The sequence below is a fragment of the Diospyros lotus genome, chromosome 11 (assembly GCF_014633365.1).
Source record: "Diospyros lotus cultivar Yz01 chromosome 11, ASM1463336v1, whole genome shotgun sequence".
In the NCBI taxonomy this organism is placed as follows: domain Eukaryota; kingdom Viridiplantae; phylum Streptophyta; class Magnoliopsida; order Ericales; family Ebenaceae; genus Diospyros; species Diospyros lotus.
Genome location: NC_068348.1, coordinates 30,738,637 through 30,753,709, shown reverse-complemented (window position 1 = coordinate 30,753,709; position 15,073 = coordinate 30,738,637). Strand labels below are relative to the sequence as shown.

At 37.0% G+C, this 15,073-nt stretch overlaps 3 protein-coding genes across 8 annotated transcripts; 1 reads left to right on the top strand and 2 right to left on the bottom strand.

Annotated features, from left to right (window-relative positions):
• Positions 1 to 2,949: 2,949 nt before the first annotated feature.
• Positions 2,950 to 4,104, bottom strand: LOC127812837 (mitogen-activated protein kinase kinase kinase 20-like). The gene is made up of 3 exons (XM_052353362.1): positions 3,801 to 4,104; positions 3,627 to 3,713; positions 2,950 to 3,559 (listed from the first exon to the last, which is right to left on the bottom strand). Exons 1-3 carry the CDS (start codon positions 4,102 to 4,104, stop codon positions 3,060 to 3,062), a joined length of 891 nt encoding a protein of 296 aa, XP_052209322.1. The 3' UTR covers positions 2,950 to 3,059.
• Positions 4,105 to 7,577: 3,473 nt separating this feature from the next.
• LOC127813250 (phospholipase D alpha 1-like) lies at positions 7,578 to 10,799 on the bottom strand. Its single transcript, XM_052354132.1, has 4 exons — positions 10,683 to 10,799; positions 10,377 to 10,448; positions 8,443 to 10,291; positions 7,578 to 8,329 (listed from the first exon to the last, which is right to left on the bottom strand). The coding sequence occupies exons 1-4, from the start codon at positions 10,776 to 10,778 to the stop codon at positions 7,893 to 7,895; spliced, it is 2,454 nt and encodes an 817-aa protein (XP_052210092.1). The 5' UTR covers positions 10,779 to 10,799; the 3' UTR covers positions 7,578 to 7,892.
• A 187-nt stretch (positions 10,800 to 10,986) lies between these two features.
• On the top strand, positions 10,987 to 14,000 carry LOC127813251 (ethylene-responsive transcription factor SHINE 2-like). 6 transcript variants are annotated; one of them, XM_052354138.1, is made up of 4 exons: positions 10,987 to 11,134; positions 12,734 to 12,867; positions 12,969 to 13,033; positions 13,176 to 14,000. In XM_052354138.1, exons 2-4 carry the CDS (start codon positions 12,865 to 12,867, stop codon positions 13,744 to 13,746), a joined length of 639 nt encoding a protein of 212 aa, XP_052210098.1. In that variant the 5' UTR covers positions 10,987 to 11,134; positions 12,734 to 12,864; the 3' UTR covers positions 13,747 to 14,000. The 6 variants fall into 6 exon arrangements, with proteins under 6 accessions (XP_052210098.1, XP_052210094.1, XP_052210097.1 ...); XM_052354134.1 differs by having other exon boundaries at positions 10,997 to 11,140; XM_052354137.1 differs by lacking the exon at positions 10,987 to 11,134 and adding an exon at positions 12,313 to 12,642.
• Positions 14,001 to 15,073: the final 1,073 nt, after the last annotated feature.

Sequence of the window (15,073 nt, the reverse complement as noted above, 5' to 3'; positions counted from 1 at the left end):
AAGCTAATATATATATCGATGATAGTAAGGAAGGAAATAACACTAACTGAATATCTTTTGAGCTGAATGTGGATAAATAACTCTCGGGTTAAGCGTGCTTGAGTTAGGGTAGCTCAAGGATGGGTGACCTCTGAGAAGTTCGCGTAGGCTCATCATGATAAGTTGATCGATTCTTCCTATCACTCGATACTAAATGTTACACTCAAAATATGTCTTATTTAATTTCCAAGGTCTTTTCTTAAACACACTAGGACAGCAAATTCAATTTAACCTATTCTTTGATTCTGTTGACAGAAATCAAGATGATATATTCCCTCTGTTGGTGACTTGGCGGTAGTGGGATAGAAGCTTGGTGGAAACTCACAAGAAGTTGCCCGACCTCTAACATATGATTTTTCTTTACAAAAGGCATGATCCATCCACTTGTGGGTCACTGTAAGTTCGTTTTCTTATACGGCTTTGGCTTTGTTCATGGTGTTTTCAGCTGGAAGCTCACTGCTTTTGCTTTCTTCAAATGGTTTTACGGCTATAACTATGAGGAAGTAGTAAAAAGGAAGCGATACCTGCTGAGCTATGAATGAGTTGCCTAAGGCTTTCTTCTTGTTTTCATCCTACGGATTGTGATTCAGTTGTGTATCACACACTAATGCTTCAGACTAGGAACTAGAGACCGTTAGTGCCTTCACTCTTCAAGCAGAAGATTTTGATAATCGACTCCATTGGCACATGGTTACTGAATTCAGAATCGTGTTTGCTGTTTAAATTGGGATTTTTCTCATTTCCATGATTTTTATTGAGTTTTTCTGATTAGTTTTTTATGCCACTAGACATATGCTCCCCCCAAACCCACTTCTCTATGTTGCTTAATTGTTGTTGTGTTTGCTCCCTTATTGCTGATACTCTTCTTTCAAAGCACTTGCTTAAAAAAAATCAGTCTTACCATGAAACTGTATGTCGGTGATCTCTTACACTCGGAGAACCTGACTGAAATATGAGGACCTGGATTAACAGATCTGTAGGTCTAAAATTTTCCTGAAAACAGGCTGAGTATGGCAGTGCATTATGAGCTTTTGATCCCTTAACCAAATTGCCTAATAGTTATATGCTAGAATTTTTCTGGGTTAGGAGCCATTCTACGGAGGCAAAGTTCTCAAGGAACCTGAGGTGCAAAGCTGAAATCCAATTTATACCTGTACGTTGCCTGGAGGTAGATAGCATAATATTGAAGAAATCTCAGCTGTCTTTTATGTGCCTGTGGTCTAGTATTGGATCTGAGGTGAAAAAGTAATAAGAGCCCAGGAGAATGACTTGATGTTAAGTTGTGGTATGATGTACAGGTGACAACTCTGATATGAAATTTGATTACGTTTTCTGGTATAAAATTTTCAGTTCATTCTAGTTGAGATGCAAAAAAGCGTTTAGTAAACCACTGTTTCAGGGACTTGAATCTTTAAATCACTGTTTTAAACCTTATGTGCACTATCCTTGTTTAGATTAACATGGGTTTAGACCTAAGGGGGTTGGGAAGAGTCACTGCACCAGCTTACCACAAGACAGCTTGGTGAGTTTGTGCAATTGGGGGGTTTGGGGGAATGAAATTCTAAACAGAGCGAAGAAAAATCCAAGAAAATTCTCAAATAACCTATCAACAATATGTTACTTGTGTGCAAGAAGAAAAGGGTGGGCAAGAATGGTTAAGGCCGTGAACTCTATGAGTCTCTGTGCATTTTAACCAAACTTTCAAAACTAGGTAATTTTGCACAGTTGGCCTTGCTCAAGTCCTGGAAAAATTCCCAAGTGTGTGACCAGCAAGTTTAAAGTGACATAGATGTGAAATCTCTGTCCATTTGGAGGATTCGGGTAGTTGAGATCTAATGTTTGGTTTATAGCTGTTATGACCAAATCGATACATAGAGCAAAACCAAGATTTTTTTTTTTTTGAAAAAATCAGCTAAAAATAACCAAAAGTCCAAAATGAACATTAAATAAATTCTGCCAAGTTTGTTGGTCAGGAAAAAAAAAAAAAAAAAAAGAATCCCATTTGAGACTTCTCATTGGTGAAGTTCAACCAGAAAAATAGATTTGAACCAAGAATGGGCTGAGCTGCTACTTGAGGTCTTGGAGCCACATGGATTTTTTGAAAAATCTGAGAAAATTCATTAAAATCCGAAACCATATTATTTTTATTCTTGATAATTTTCAAAGTAAGGAAAAATATTTAAGGCCCATATCTGGCTCAAACAGGCAAAAAATGTGGGTTGCATGCCCTTTGGCTTGGGCAACAACTTTGAGGACACTTTGATGATTCTTAAATCATCAAAAAGTTCTGGAAGAATTTGAAGATCTCTTTAAGGGTATCATTTAAAGGTGTACCTATTGTTAAAAATAATAATTTATGGGTCAAAGTGGGAGGAAGCTGATACTGAAATCATGTACTGGGTGTCGCCGAAAAGTCTATGACAACAACCGCATTCTAGGAACAAAAAGGCCTCTGAGAAACCCCAGAAAATCATATTGTGTTCGTAAAATGTTGTGCTAGAAATATAAAAATCCTCCGATGAACCAAGATCTGGTTGAAAAAGCACTGCTAATCAACCAAAAATGCTCCCTAATCTACACATCCAAATACATTGGAACTCAGGTGCTATTTGAAGCAGTAGTTAATGTACTACAATAAGAACTGTTCATGGACCGTTGTGAATAAAATAAAGTGTTCACTTCCATTGATGGATATTTGCATTTACAATTGCGGAGTTAGCATTTACAATTACTGGATCAATGTAAGTGCTGCATTAATCAATGTGCAAGTGCATTCACAAATAATTGAATTACATCAATGATTCCCCTGTAACTTAAAGCTGCAATCAAGAATTATCTTGCTACCACAACCTAATTGAAAATTCCGATGTTGGTGCTCAGGTTTGGTAAGACTAAAAATCTCTTGACACCCCAGTGCTGCACCAAGAGATCTAGGTTGAAACTGCTATTAGGCTATAACTGCTCTAAATCTTTCTCGATGCTTTTCCTGCTTCCACAAGCAACTGTGGTTGAAGGGTACACTATAAAGTTTGGCCTAATGAACTCTGGGACATGAACGAGCTATGCGATGCTTTCTCACCTTCAGGTACAGCCTGTGCTTTCTTGTTTGATTGCTCTTGAATTCCCTTGGTAGCCGAAAGAAAGGGATGGCCCAAGAGCTTGTCAGCGGTCCACCTGGACTTGAGATCCTTAACCAAGCACCTGTTTAGAAAATCTTCGGCTTTAGAAGACATCAAGTCGTCGCAAGGAATTTGTGGAACTTTGTCGGTGAAGGCAATCCTAAATATCAAAGCCGCAGATGCCATACCTGGCTCACGCTTCCAGGGCTCCTTCTTGGTGATGAGCTGCAAAACGGTATAGCCAAGGGCCCAAATATCTGTCTCGGGCTGATAGTCCTGCTGGAGGATGGACTCCACTGCCGTGTACATAGGCGTACCCCTAAGGCTCGGCTTGCCTTGCTTCTGCTTCAGTGTGTTTCCATCCTTCTTTGTTGACCCAAGATCGGCGATCTTGGCATCTTCTTGCACCAGCAAGATGTTGTGAGGCTTGAGGTCACAATGAACGTAGCCTTGCATGGTGGCGCAAACCCTTCAAAATAGACTGAGTGTGCTTTCGGACTTCATCCTCGGACAACCCTCTACCCAAACTCTCAACCTGATCGGCCAAACTACCACCTGAGGCATATTCCAGCCAGAGGTTCTACATTTAAACGCCATTCTCGTCGATGATATTGTTCTCGAAACAACGAATAACGTGGGGACAAGATTGGAAGCGAGCCAGCAGTTTTTTCTCCTTCAAAAGCAAGCCGGCCCTCTCAACTTCCGCAGATTTGACGGCCATGACATTAGAAGGAAGGCCGTTCTTGATGGTACATTGATCTTGCAGGACATAGGCCACGTACACCGTCCCGGAAGCACCACTTCCCAGCTTTTCCCCTCTGCTCCACTGCATCCTTGCTTCCCAATAAACTCGCTCACTCTTCCCTACTAGTACAAACAAGACGGCGATGAAACAAGAACTAAGCTTTGATTTGGGAGCTTTATCATTAGTTGTTTTAGGAAGCATTTATATATGTATACATAACTTGCGTTGGAAGTACTTATGGAAGTTGGCATAATTGGATTTGGATAAGTGGCTACATATTTAATTGATAATGCGGTTTTCATATATTAATTGGATTAGCAACAAAATTACTGGTTAACTAAACAAGATTGAATGACAATGCAGTTTGTGAAATATTATCATTCATCTTGTAGATTTGCACGCCATTATCCATAATCATATATCATGTTTCAGATTTGATGATGAATACCACCACCCTCTACTCTACGTGGGTTTTCATTAAAAATTGTAGTATGCTAACACTGTGTCCAAACAAACACAGATTAATTTGGTCGCCACCTTCTATTTTGTAGTTTTTCGTATTATTCTATCAAAATAATTATCAAGCTATATTGGTTTTAGTTGTAATTAATGTTAGGGCCAGTTATGTTTAAAGTTATGGATTCCATCTGTTGTTTCAATGTAAAATATTTAATAATTTTCATATGTTAGAAATTGTGTTCGACTTGCATTATAAAAATTTGTCTCTCCTTGAAATCTACTCTCAAATTTGTTGTGAGTACTAATTTTGTTTTTGTATTAAAATACACACGTTAAAATTATAATATTTTACACATTGTTTAGTCACAGTACATAAAAATTATTTTATACAAAAAAAAAAAATCATTTTTCTTCTTATTTTACATAAATTATTTTTTGTCGTATATTTTTCTATAAAAATAATGGTAAATTTAACCTACCATCCTTCAATTTACCTATATTGTACCCATTGCCTTTGTGTTTTCAAAAATGAGTTTTATAAATATAGATCACTTATGCTGCGTTTTTTTGTTTTTTTCAAGTTATTTTTAGTTTTTAATTTTTTAAAATAATAAAAATGTATTTTTATTATTTTAAATATATTTTTAAAAATAAAAAAAAATTATAAAAAAAACTCAAAACAGCAAAAAGTTATTTTGAGTGTTTTCATTAAAAACAAACTCTAAACTCAAAATACATTTATTTATTTATTTATTCATATTTTATTATTATAATAAAAAAAATACTACAAAATTCATTAATTTTAAAATATATGTTTTTAATAATTTATAAATATTAAATATTTTTAATTTACTGAATAATTAAATTTATTGAATAAAATATCATCAAAAAATTATTTTTAAAATTTCAAAGAGAATGCGTTCTCAATTTTTTAAAAACAAACTACCAAAACAGAAAACTGAAAATTGAAAAAGTAAGGAAAACACAGCCTAAGCTTTTGGGATTAACAAGAAACTGTTTTTTTTTTTTTTTAAAATTCTCACACTATCCCTAACTTCACTGTTATTGTAAAAAAAAAAAAAAATAACAAAAAATTTTGGTTTGATCCTAGAATTCAGTTTGGGTTTGAACCAAAATGTTTGAAGTCAAGGTTTGTTCATACCTAAGTTTGTTGTCGCCATTCGACTAAGTTGAGAATATCTACAATTGTCATTTAATGAAAGAGAAATATCAATCTCCAGCAGGTCTACTATTGGGTTTAGATCTACCAGCATCATCCTTTATGATTCAACCATGATCTCGTTATTAGGGGTGTACAAAAAAATCGTCAAATCGCGGAAACCGCCCGCACCAAACCGTGCGATTTTTTGGGGAATGCGGTTTGGCACGGTTTGAGAAATTCTCAAACCGTGTGATTTGCGGTTTGTGGTTTTTTTGGTTTGGTTAAAACCAAACCGGCCAAGTAGTATATTAATAAAAAAATTAAAAATATCTAATAATTTAAAAATTAAAAAATAAATTAAAAATGTATATTTTCTTGACCATGAATTATATTGTGGATTTTTGTGTTATTTTTATATTATGAGCATGTGGTTATGTTGTAGATTTAAAACTTTTAAATTTGCATTTTTTATTAGATAGTAACTTATTTTAGTTTTAAACTCCAAGATACTATAAAAATTTAAAAATTATGATTTTATGCATTGATTTTTATGTTTTAATTAAGAATTTATAAGTTAGTGAAGGAAACACCAAATGAAACAATAAAGAAGCATCAAATCGCGGAAACTGCACCAAATCGCACCGCAAATGCAGTGCGGTCTGGTGCAGTTTGTGCACACCAAACCAGACCGGGTGGTCTGGTTTAATGCCAAACCGCACATGCGATTTGACTTATTAAATCCTTCCCAAACCGTCCAAACCGCACCGTGCACACCCCTACTCGTTATTGTCCTCTCTATTGAATCTTTGCTATTGATCTAAACTCAGACTTATTATTCTTTTACTTGAAATTATTTGGGTTTTCAATCGAACAAAAAGATATGAAATGAAAGGAGTGAAAAATGATGAAAATAAGCATTTTGTGTTTATGTTTATTTAAAAAATGATGAAAATTAACTAGATTATTTTGGGTTTTTGAACTTTTTTTTTAGTCTTTTAATGGAATTTTACCTATAACACAACACCTAACAACCAAATTAGAAACATAAGCAATTTGTGTTTATGTTTATTTGAAAGATGATGAAATTTATGTTGATATTCGGTTGAATAATAATTTTTTATATTAAAAATTATATTTTAAAAATATCTTATATTTTATTATTTATATATTTTCCTGCATTTTCATTTCTTAATTTTTAAAAAAATATTATTTCTCCATTTTTATTTTTTATTTTTATTTCTGTGCAACCTAACATTCCAGCATGGGTGTCAAATAGGTCGAGCAATTTCCTTACAATAATTTAGGTTTTAAAATTTATATTATAGTTAATATTACTTATTTATTCATTACTCACTAGAATATTAAGCATTAGTCTTGACTCTTATTACAATTACTTATAATAAATTTGAATTATATTTTTAAAATTATGAATAACACCCTGTTGCGAATTGGAGAGTAAGAGTTAAAATTCTAGTTTAACTATTTTTTTATTTTAAAATAATTACAAAATATTTTTATTTTTTTTTTAAATTTACATGAGTCACCTCATTTAGCCCAATATTAACCCCCCATAGGATCAAGGGCAACTCACCATGTAGCACAACCTCTTATCTTGTGGCGTGCCTGGGCTCAACTTGGCCCAACTCGACCCTCTTATTAAAGGTCTAAGAGTTGTGTCAAGCCTTCTTTTTTGTAATTTGACTCAAACGAGCATGACTCCTTCCGAAAAATGGTCAAACTTGACTAGACCCAACAAAAGAAAAGACCAAGTAGGGCTAACTCTACCCCATAGCATAAGTCGAATAGTCGAGTAAACGATATGTTAGTGTCAGTTTGATGAGTCGTGAGTTTGATTCTTGCCCTACCTCGTACCTGTAATTTATTTTTTCTGGTGTAATTCAAGACATGAGTACCGAAAATCGCACAAAAATAATTATTTCAAGTAGGGTTAGCTTTGCCGACACATGAATTTTTTAAAAAATTATAAAAAAAAGAAAAAGAAAATGAGAGACGGATAATTCCGTAACTTGTTCTTGTTTGGTTGAGAAGAAAGTAGAGAATAGGTCTCGAGAAAATTTATTGAGGAGTTGTTAGATGAGGATCTTAATTCCATGAATGAATACAGTGACAAAGGAATATCCTTTTGGGGATCGAAATATCAAATTCTCCCATTAAAAATAATGAACACTTGTTGTATTGATCTGTTAGGATAAACAATTCAATTCGATCCGACTAATGGCAAATCTTGATTCTGAATCTGAAGTAGCTGAAAGAGATTCTCATCGGCAATATAATCTTTGATCTCGTGGATCCATTTCGTTCTTGTTTATTTGCTTGGCATTGTTGCAGCAAAGGCTGAAAGTTGCCGTTAGGTTGTGAGCATCGGAGGAAGGATCTCCGATTTGGTGCCGAGGACTTGAGCTTTGGTGTCGGGGAAGAAGGCAAGCTCTGACAATGGAGAAATGGATCCGTCGCTGGACACTGAAACTGGATAACGAAGAAGGTGGCCTGGAAGGTCTTTGTCGGCGAGGTTTTCGCTCGAGTAGAGGCTCCAATTCTGATCGGCGATTTCGTTTACTTTCCGGACACATTCCAGGCTTTCTGGATGGAGAAAGGACTTGTCCGTTTCTCCGAGGTGCTCGTGCCACAGTGCCATTCTGAAACCGTATATCTGCCCTCTGGCCGGTTGGTTCGTCCCCAAATGATGCGGCTGATAAGCTCCCATGGCGATCTCGGTGTCCCTCGCACCATCCATTGATCTCTGGTTGACATTCGCCGATCCGATAATGATGTATTCATCGTCCACTGAAAATCATGAATCGATCGATCGATCAATCACAAACCATTGTATTTTCTGTAACAACTAAAACTACACAAGTTCCTGTAATCAGCAGATATTCAGATCCGTATGGTTTTACCTATCATCATCTTCGAGTGGACATAGATCATGCCTCGCCGGGACTGCTGAGCTCGTTCATAGTCGGTATCGGAGGGGGGTTTCTCCGGAGGAACATACTCTCCGGCGGCGTTAACCTCTCGATTGCCGAGGCAAAAAAATGTTAGATAGTCTCTGAGATCAACGCTCGATCTCCTGTCAGTAGCGAGAGCAATATCTCTGTACATCATTTGCATCGTCCTCCTTTGCCAATCCAGTATCGCCTGAACAGAGCCGCTCTCCGGTATGCCTTCCGGCCACATCGGAATCACCACATAAACGGTAAACCTCTCTTCAGCCATGATCTTGCTTGCGATCTTCAGTGATAGCTCCTTCGGAATCAGATGCAGGGCGGCAACATCTTCATCCTTGATGTCCTGTGAGTTCCAGCCGAATGAGCTTCCAAGGAAATACTGATTTTCAATGTAGATGAAGTTCTTTGCTCGCCGAATTGCATTGATGTAGGCATCTTGAATGCTTCTATCAATGATGTTATCTTTTCCACTAACAAGGCCCATCTCGGCAGCTTGCTCAGGGTTTTCAGGAAAGCCAGAAACAGCGCCAGTGTCAATGGATCTGAATAGTTGAACATTCCATGTTTCAGGATCTTCTGGATATGTCACTGGAGATGGCAGGGTAATGAAGCCTTCAATCTCGGCGACTTTAAACAGGAGTCCAGCTCCAACTTGCTTGTGCCATCTCTGCTCAAAATTGTACAGAACATCCCAAGCAACAGGTCCTTCAAGCTGGCAGTGGATGTCATGCCAGGGCTCCCTAGGACCGCCTTTTGTGATGGAAGAGCCTGAGAAGTTTGGCTGGTGGAAATCATCTTTATGGACTGTGTTTAGAGTCTTAAACAAGGAGTGATCTTGAGTATCATACCGGCCATCACAGAGATCAATGCCGCCAACAAAACTGACAATTCTCCTCTTTCCCAGCCCGCCCTCGGGAGCTTCACTGTCTACCACCACTGTCTTCTGATGATGAGTAAACATGGTGCCAATCTGAAATCCCCTGACATAACTCCTACCTTCATCAGCATTCCGGGGGCATAAGGAACAATGCACCTTCGTGTTTCGAAAGTATTCCTCCGTTTCTTGATCATGTGTTGCCATCAATCCATCCTTCTTTAATTCCTCAACCGAGGTTCTGTCATCCCAAACAAGCACAAGAACTCTTACACCCTCATCCGCCTTCCTCTTGAGCAACTCACCTAGAGTATCATTTCCTTGTGGTCTCGGCCTGTTTGGATCTCTAATCAACGTGATCTTAGTATACACCGACCATCCAGTAATGTAAATCAGGTATCGAGCCTTGGTGATCGCGTCAAAGACATCCTCCCAGCATCGACGGGGCTCATAGTCTTTGCCTCCAGAGAGAATGAACGGGGGGGTGGTGTCCTCCAGGACATGAGCATCTTGGTAGAGTGAAACTTTGCAGCCCGTTCTTTGGCCGAAGAATGTGTGAGGGACTCCTTCAAATGAAGGGCTTTTGATGCCCTGAGCCCAATTGCCATCTCTGGTGACGTCCAAAAACTTCAAGCGCACAAGAATTTTGGAGCCTCCAGGGATTGGTTTGAGCCCTTCATCCAGTATTGCCACCCACTTTATCACTTCTTGCCCTTGTGAGATCTCTTTCACAGGCAAGTATGCTCTTCCGATTAATGTTGCCCCAACAGGGTCGTCATTTTTGACAGTAAATACCAGATTGGAGACTGTATGAGCGCAGTAGATGCGAAAGGATTCGTTCCATTCTGGGCGACGTGCCCTTCTAGTCCTCCCAACTCGAGACTTGTCTAAATCGACAGTTGCATAAAGTTTAGAGCCGACTACCTATCCAAACATGATCGGTGCTCAGATCATGAATGATCAATGCTATATATGCTTGGAACAAAGGATGTTTGGATAGAGGGAATACCTCAGGCCGGCAAAGCACCAACTTGGATACTTCGGCTAAACATCTTCTCCCCATTTTTACTGGACCACCAGTCTTCGATTTTCCATGGTGATTAAGAAGACAGAAACAATATGTTTGTAGTACATGAGACAAAAATAGTTTTGGCAGTATCAATTCAATATATATGAAGAATGCCAGCGCAGAAGTTTCAGACTAATTAGGGCCAGAATTACACCAATATTTATTCCTTCCATCTCATCAGATCATCAATATGGTTTGGTTACTTAACGAGAATAAACATAGACAAAGGAGAAGAACAGATCATACCGCGTCACCCAATCTAAATCCACATCCAGTGTGTAGTCTATCGATCTCATGGATGGACACATAAAGCGTTCCATGCAGCAGCAAACTCGGTTCCATGGCTTAGAAGAAAGCTCCGGATCAAAGCTGTCGAAAACCAGATCAATGAAGAAACACAATGAGCAAAGGTACGTACCAACATGAACTAGCTAGATGAGATGACCATACTGTTCATTACATTACATTTTTGTGCAAAAGTTAGTTAACCTTGATGATGTAGAAGAGAAACAGGTTTAACCTGCTTTCTAGGAACAGGGCTGCAGCCAGACTTGTTTATACGCAGAAGAAGAGAATCTAAAGAACATCTTTGCTTTGAAGAAACAATCTCTCTTGTAGTATGCATTGGCAACAAACAAGCTAGCCAGGCGTATACTTCTTCCTTCATGCATATTCAACACCCAGATGTTAGCAGAGAGGTCCAGGTTTTTGCTTAAGCATCATTTGAAAGCTTTGAAAAGGAATTATATGGTGACAATGATAAAAGATAATAAACATTGTCTCCCAACCCAATGATTCTAACTTTGTGCACAAGTAGTAGTAGACATGTATATCTACCTTACTTGAAAAATTTTCAAGGAATCATAAATGGATGGCATGGCATTCAAAGTTACATGCCATTGCCAGGAGACCCATCTTAGCCAAGGATTCCATTGACCATGATAAGGATTTCAAAAATAATAATAATAATAATAATACTTAATTTTTTAGTTAAATAAATTTGTTTACATTTATAAGAATGAGAAAATTGAACAAATTTATTTTAATAATTTTAATATGAATCAATGTCATTTTAAACTCATTCAAACAGTATTGAAATTTATAGAGAATTTTATTTTATTTATTGATTTAAAGACCTTTAAATTATTTTTAAATTTACAAAAGCTTACGAATTCCTTTAAACTTTTCAAGCCCTACAGATTTTTTTTTTCTATTTTTTAATAGTTTTAATGCAATTTAATGAAAATTTCTTGCAATAGAAAAAAACAAAAAATAGAACAGCATTAATTTAAATAATTTTAATGTAGTTAATGATGGAATGGAGATGAATAGAGGTAACGAACATTTTGATTAAATCAGAGTAATTCAATTGAACTAATTGAAATTGTTGGTTTGGTTCGGTTTAAGCTAGAAGTTGGTTTGGTTTGATTTTCTAGTTTGAGTATTTTGGTTATTTGGCTTCAATTTGGTCTTCATATTGAAAAAATCAAAATAATCGAATCAATTACATCATTTTTTTCTTTTTTTCAAATTTTTTAGTTGGTTTGGTTTTTAGATTTTTTTTTTTTGTTTTGCACATTTATTCAGTTGATTTAGTTCTATTTTTGGAATATATTCGATCTATTTAGTCTGACTTACTAATCCGACCGAATGCTCATTAATCTATTTGGTCTATTCAATTTAACTAAAATTTTGCTCCTCTAATTACTTTTATCTGCTTATATTTTGTTTTTTTAGTTTTTTTTTTATTTTTTTAATTTGAGTAATTATTCGGTCAGTTTAGTTTGATTTTTAAAAAAGATTCGTCTATTCAATTTAAATAACTCAATCGATTTGGTTATCAAATCAATCGAATGCTCATTTTTAATCTCCATCGTATATTTATATCACGAAGATACAAAATTTTATTATCCCGTTGAGATGGACTAATGAAACATTAAATATGAGTGGTTAAAAATTCAAGTTGATCTGACTAAATAGAAAGAAAAAACCCTTAAATCATCCAAATAGCCTCATCGACCGACTTTTATAACTCTTCAACTCATAAATTATATAACCCAAAAAAAAAACCATATAATTAAACAATCCAAAAACTCACCACTCAACTTCATTCCAGTACTCGACTAACTCGAACCTCAAATTCTGGGTGGCAACCGACAATTTAGTTTGATTTGCTGCTCGCCAACACTTAACTAACAACATGAAGGTCTCCAAAAAGTCCGATCTCCCCTATCATCCATCCACTACCTCTCTCTCTCTCTCTCTCTCTCTCTCACAGCTGCTTTGTCTTCGTGCAGGTGAAATCCTTTATTATTGCCCTGCAAAGGACGTTTCGTGGCAGCACCGACACACCAAACAACCAAACCAGACATTATTAACTACACCAATATATATATATGTATATGTATCTTCTTCTCACTCTTCATGAATGGTACTGTTATAATTATTCATCTCTTTCTTTTCTGATCAGCTTTCTCAATCTTATTTTCTCTCTGACTCAATATATATACCATGGTGATGGTACGATCAAAGAAGTTCAGAGGTGTCCGGCAACGCCAGTGGGGCTCCTGGGTATCCGAAATCCGACACCCTTTGCTGTAAGTTCTTCGTTCAATTTGCGCCTCGCTCTCTAATTATACTTTGATTTATTCAAGTTAATTTTTTTTATTATTATTATTTTGATGCTATTTTCTGTATTTGTTTTGTTAACGTCAGCTGTGATTTGATGTGGGGGTGCAGGAAGAGGAGGATTTGGCTGGGGACGTTCGACACTCCGGAGGCGGCGGCGAGGGCGTACGACCAGGCGTCCGTGCTCATGAGCGGACAAAATGCCAAGACCAATTTTCCGGTCCCGGCTGCGGCTGCGGGGGAAGGCCTAGAAGACAGCCGGCCGGAGGCGTCTCCGGAAGCAATGTCCACCATTCTCAGCGCCAAGCTCCGGAAATGCTGCAAAGAGCCGTCGCCGTCGGTGACTTGCTTGAGGCTCGACACTGACAGCTCCCACATCGGAGTTTGGCAGAAGCGGGCCGGGCCGGGTTCGGTCTCGAACTGGATTGTGAAAGTCCCGCTAGGAAGGAATATGGAGAAGAGAGATGGCATGATGGTTGGCGGGTCCTCGTCCTCCTCGTTTTCTTCTTCTTCTTCTTCTTCCTCGCAGGTGACGTCTCAGGCCGAGGCCGGCGGCGATCAGATGGATGAGGAGAATAGGGTTGCCATGCAGATGATCAAAGAACTTCTCAACTGGAACCCTGCAACAGCAGTACCAAATGGAGTTGACGTCGAGGAAGGGATATTTCCCTCTCTTGTATGAATGTTAATGGCGGCCGGGTGTTTCAGAATTAGGGTTTTGCTGGAAGTGACTGTAATCTGCAGAAGACGACAAGGACGACGACGACTAGGAGAATCAGCTTCTTATTGTAAAAATATAATCAGTTCGTAATATGTATAATATGAAAGTAGAACTAGCTAGAAGAAGAATAATTAATGGTGACACATGCAGCAGCAGGGATATGTACGTATAGGATTATACTAATTGTATAAGATTAGCAAATAATTAATTATGTATTGTGAGCTACATTAATACACCATGCATATATGGGATAAGTTACTAATTAGTAGTTAATTTTATATATATAACATCGTCCATTGCTCTCTTAACTAGCCATTTACATTTCGAAAACCTTGTCTATTTGGTTGTTGTATACTCTCAAAAATAGCTATAATAGTCAAGTTACATCGTTATCTCATAAATTATTATTAATGTATTTCATTAATACTTGGACCGAGACAAATCGATAAAAATATGTGACCCATTACGTATAAAATTTTATAATTTTGTCGGCATTATAAGGACTAGTTTGAAATTGACCTCTTTCGATACCATCAAAGAAGGGGAATTAAAGGAAGAAACTGAAATGCATTTAAAATGAAATTATGTGTGATATATATATATATATAATTATGGTGATTGAACTGTCATTTTCTTTAAATTAAAGGTGACAAAGTGAATTAATTAATTTGTTTTTCTATTTTGTATAGAGTATTAAAGAGGGGTAGTATATTTAATTAATTATAAGAGGGGACCAAAATTAGGAATGATTTGCACTTGACACGTGTATGTAAGTATTCAATGCATCTTCTGCTATTTCCCTTCTCCTCCCAACTACCGATGAAGAAAAGTCATCGTGATACTCTGTTGGTCATATATGTTCAAATCTAAATAATTTTTATAGACTAATATAGTTAATAAAATTTTTGTTGCCGTCAACACAATAATAGAATTATTGATTGAAAGTGTTATTGTGAACAATTGGTACCATGTGTAGAAAATATTCAAAAAATCAATCTGCAAAGACTCAAAACAACAAATATTGCTAACCCACAACATCACGAGAAAGTAAAGACTCAATCTCTCGAGCACCTACCAAGACCGCAAGAGACCCTTACTTGTTTCACTAGACCTTTACAAGAGACTCATCCTCATAACTTGCGAAAGAATCACCTCCAAGTCTCGAGAGACACTCACTCTCAAGACACTTACCTTCAAGTACCACAAGAGACCCATTCCACACTAGTCTCCCGAGCCCATCCAAACCAATTCCTTCAATCATTTGTCGAGCAGAGTATAACCAATTCCT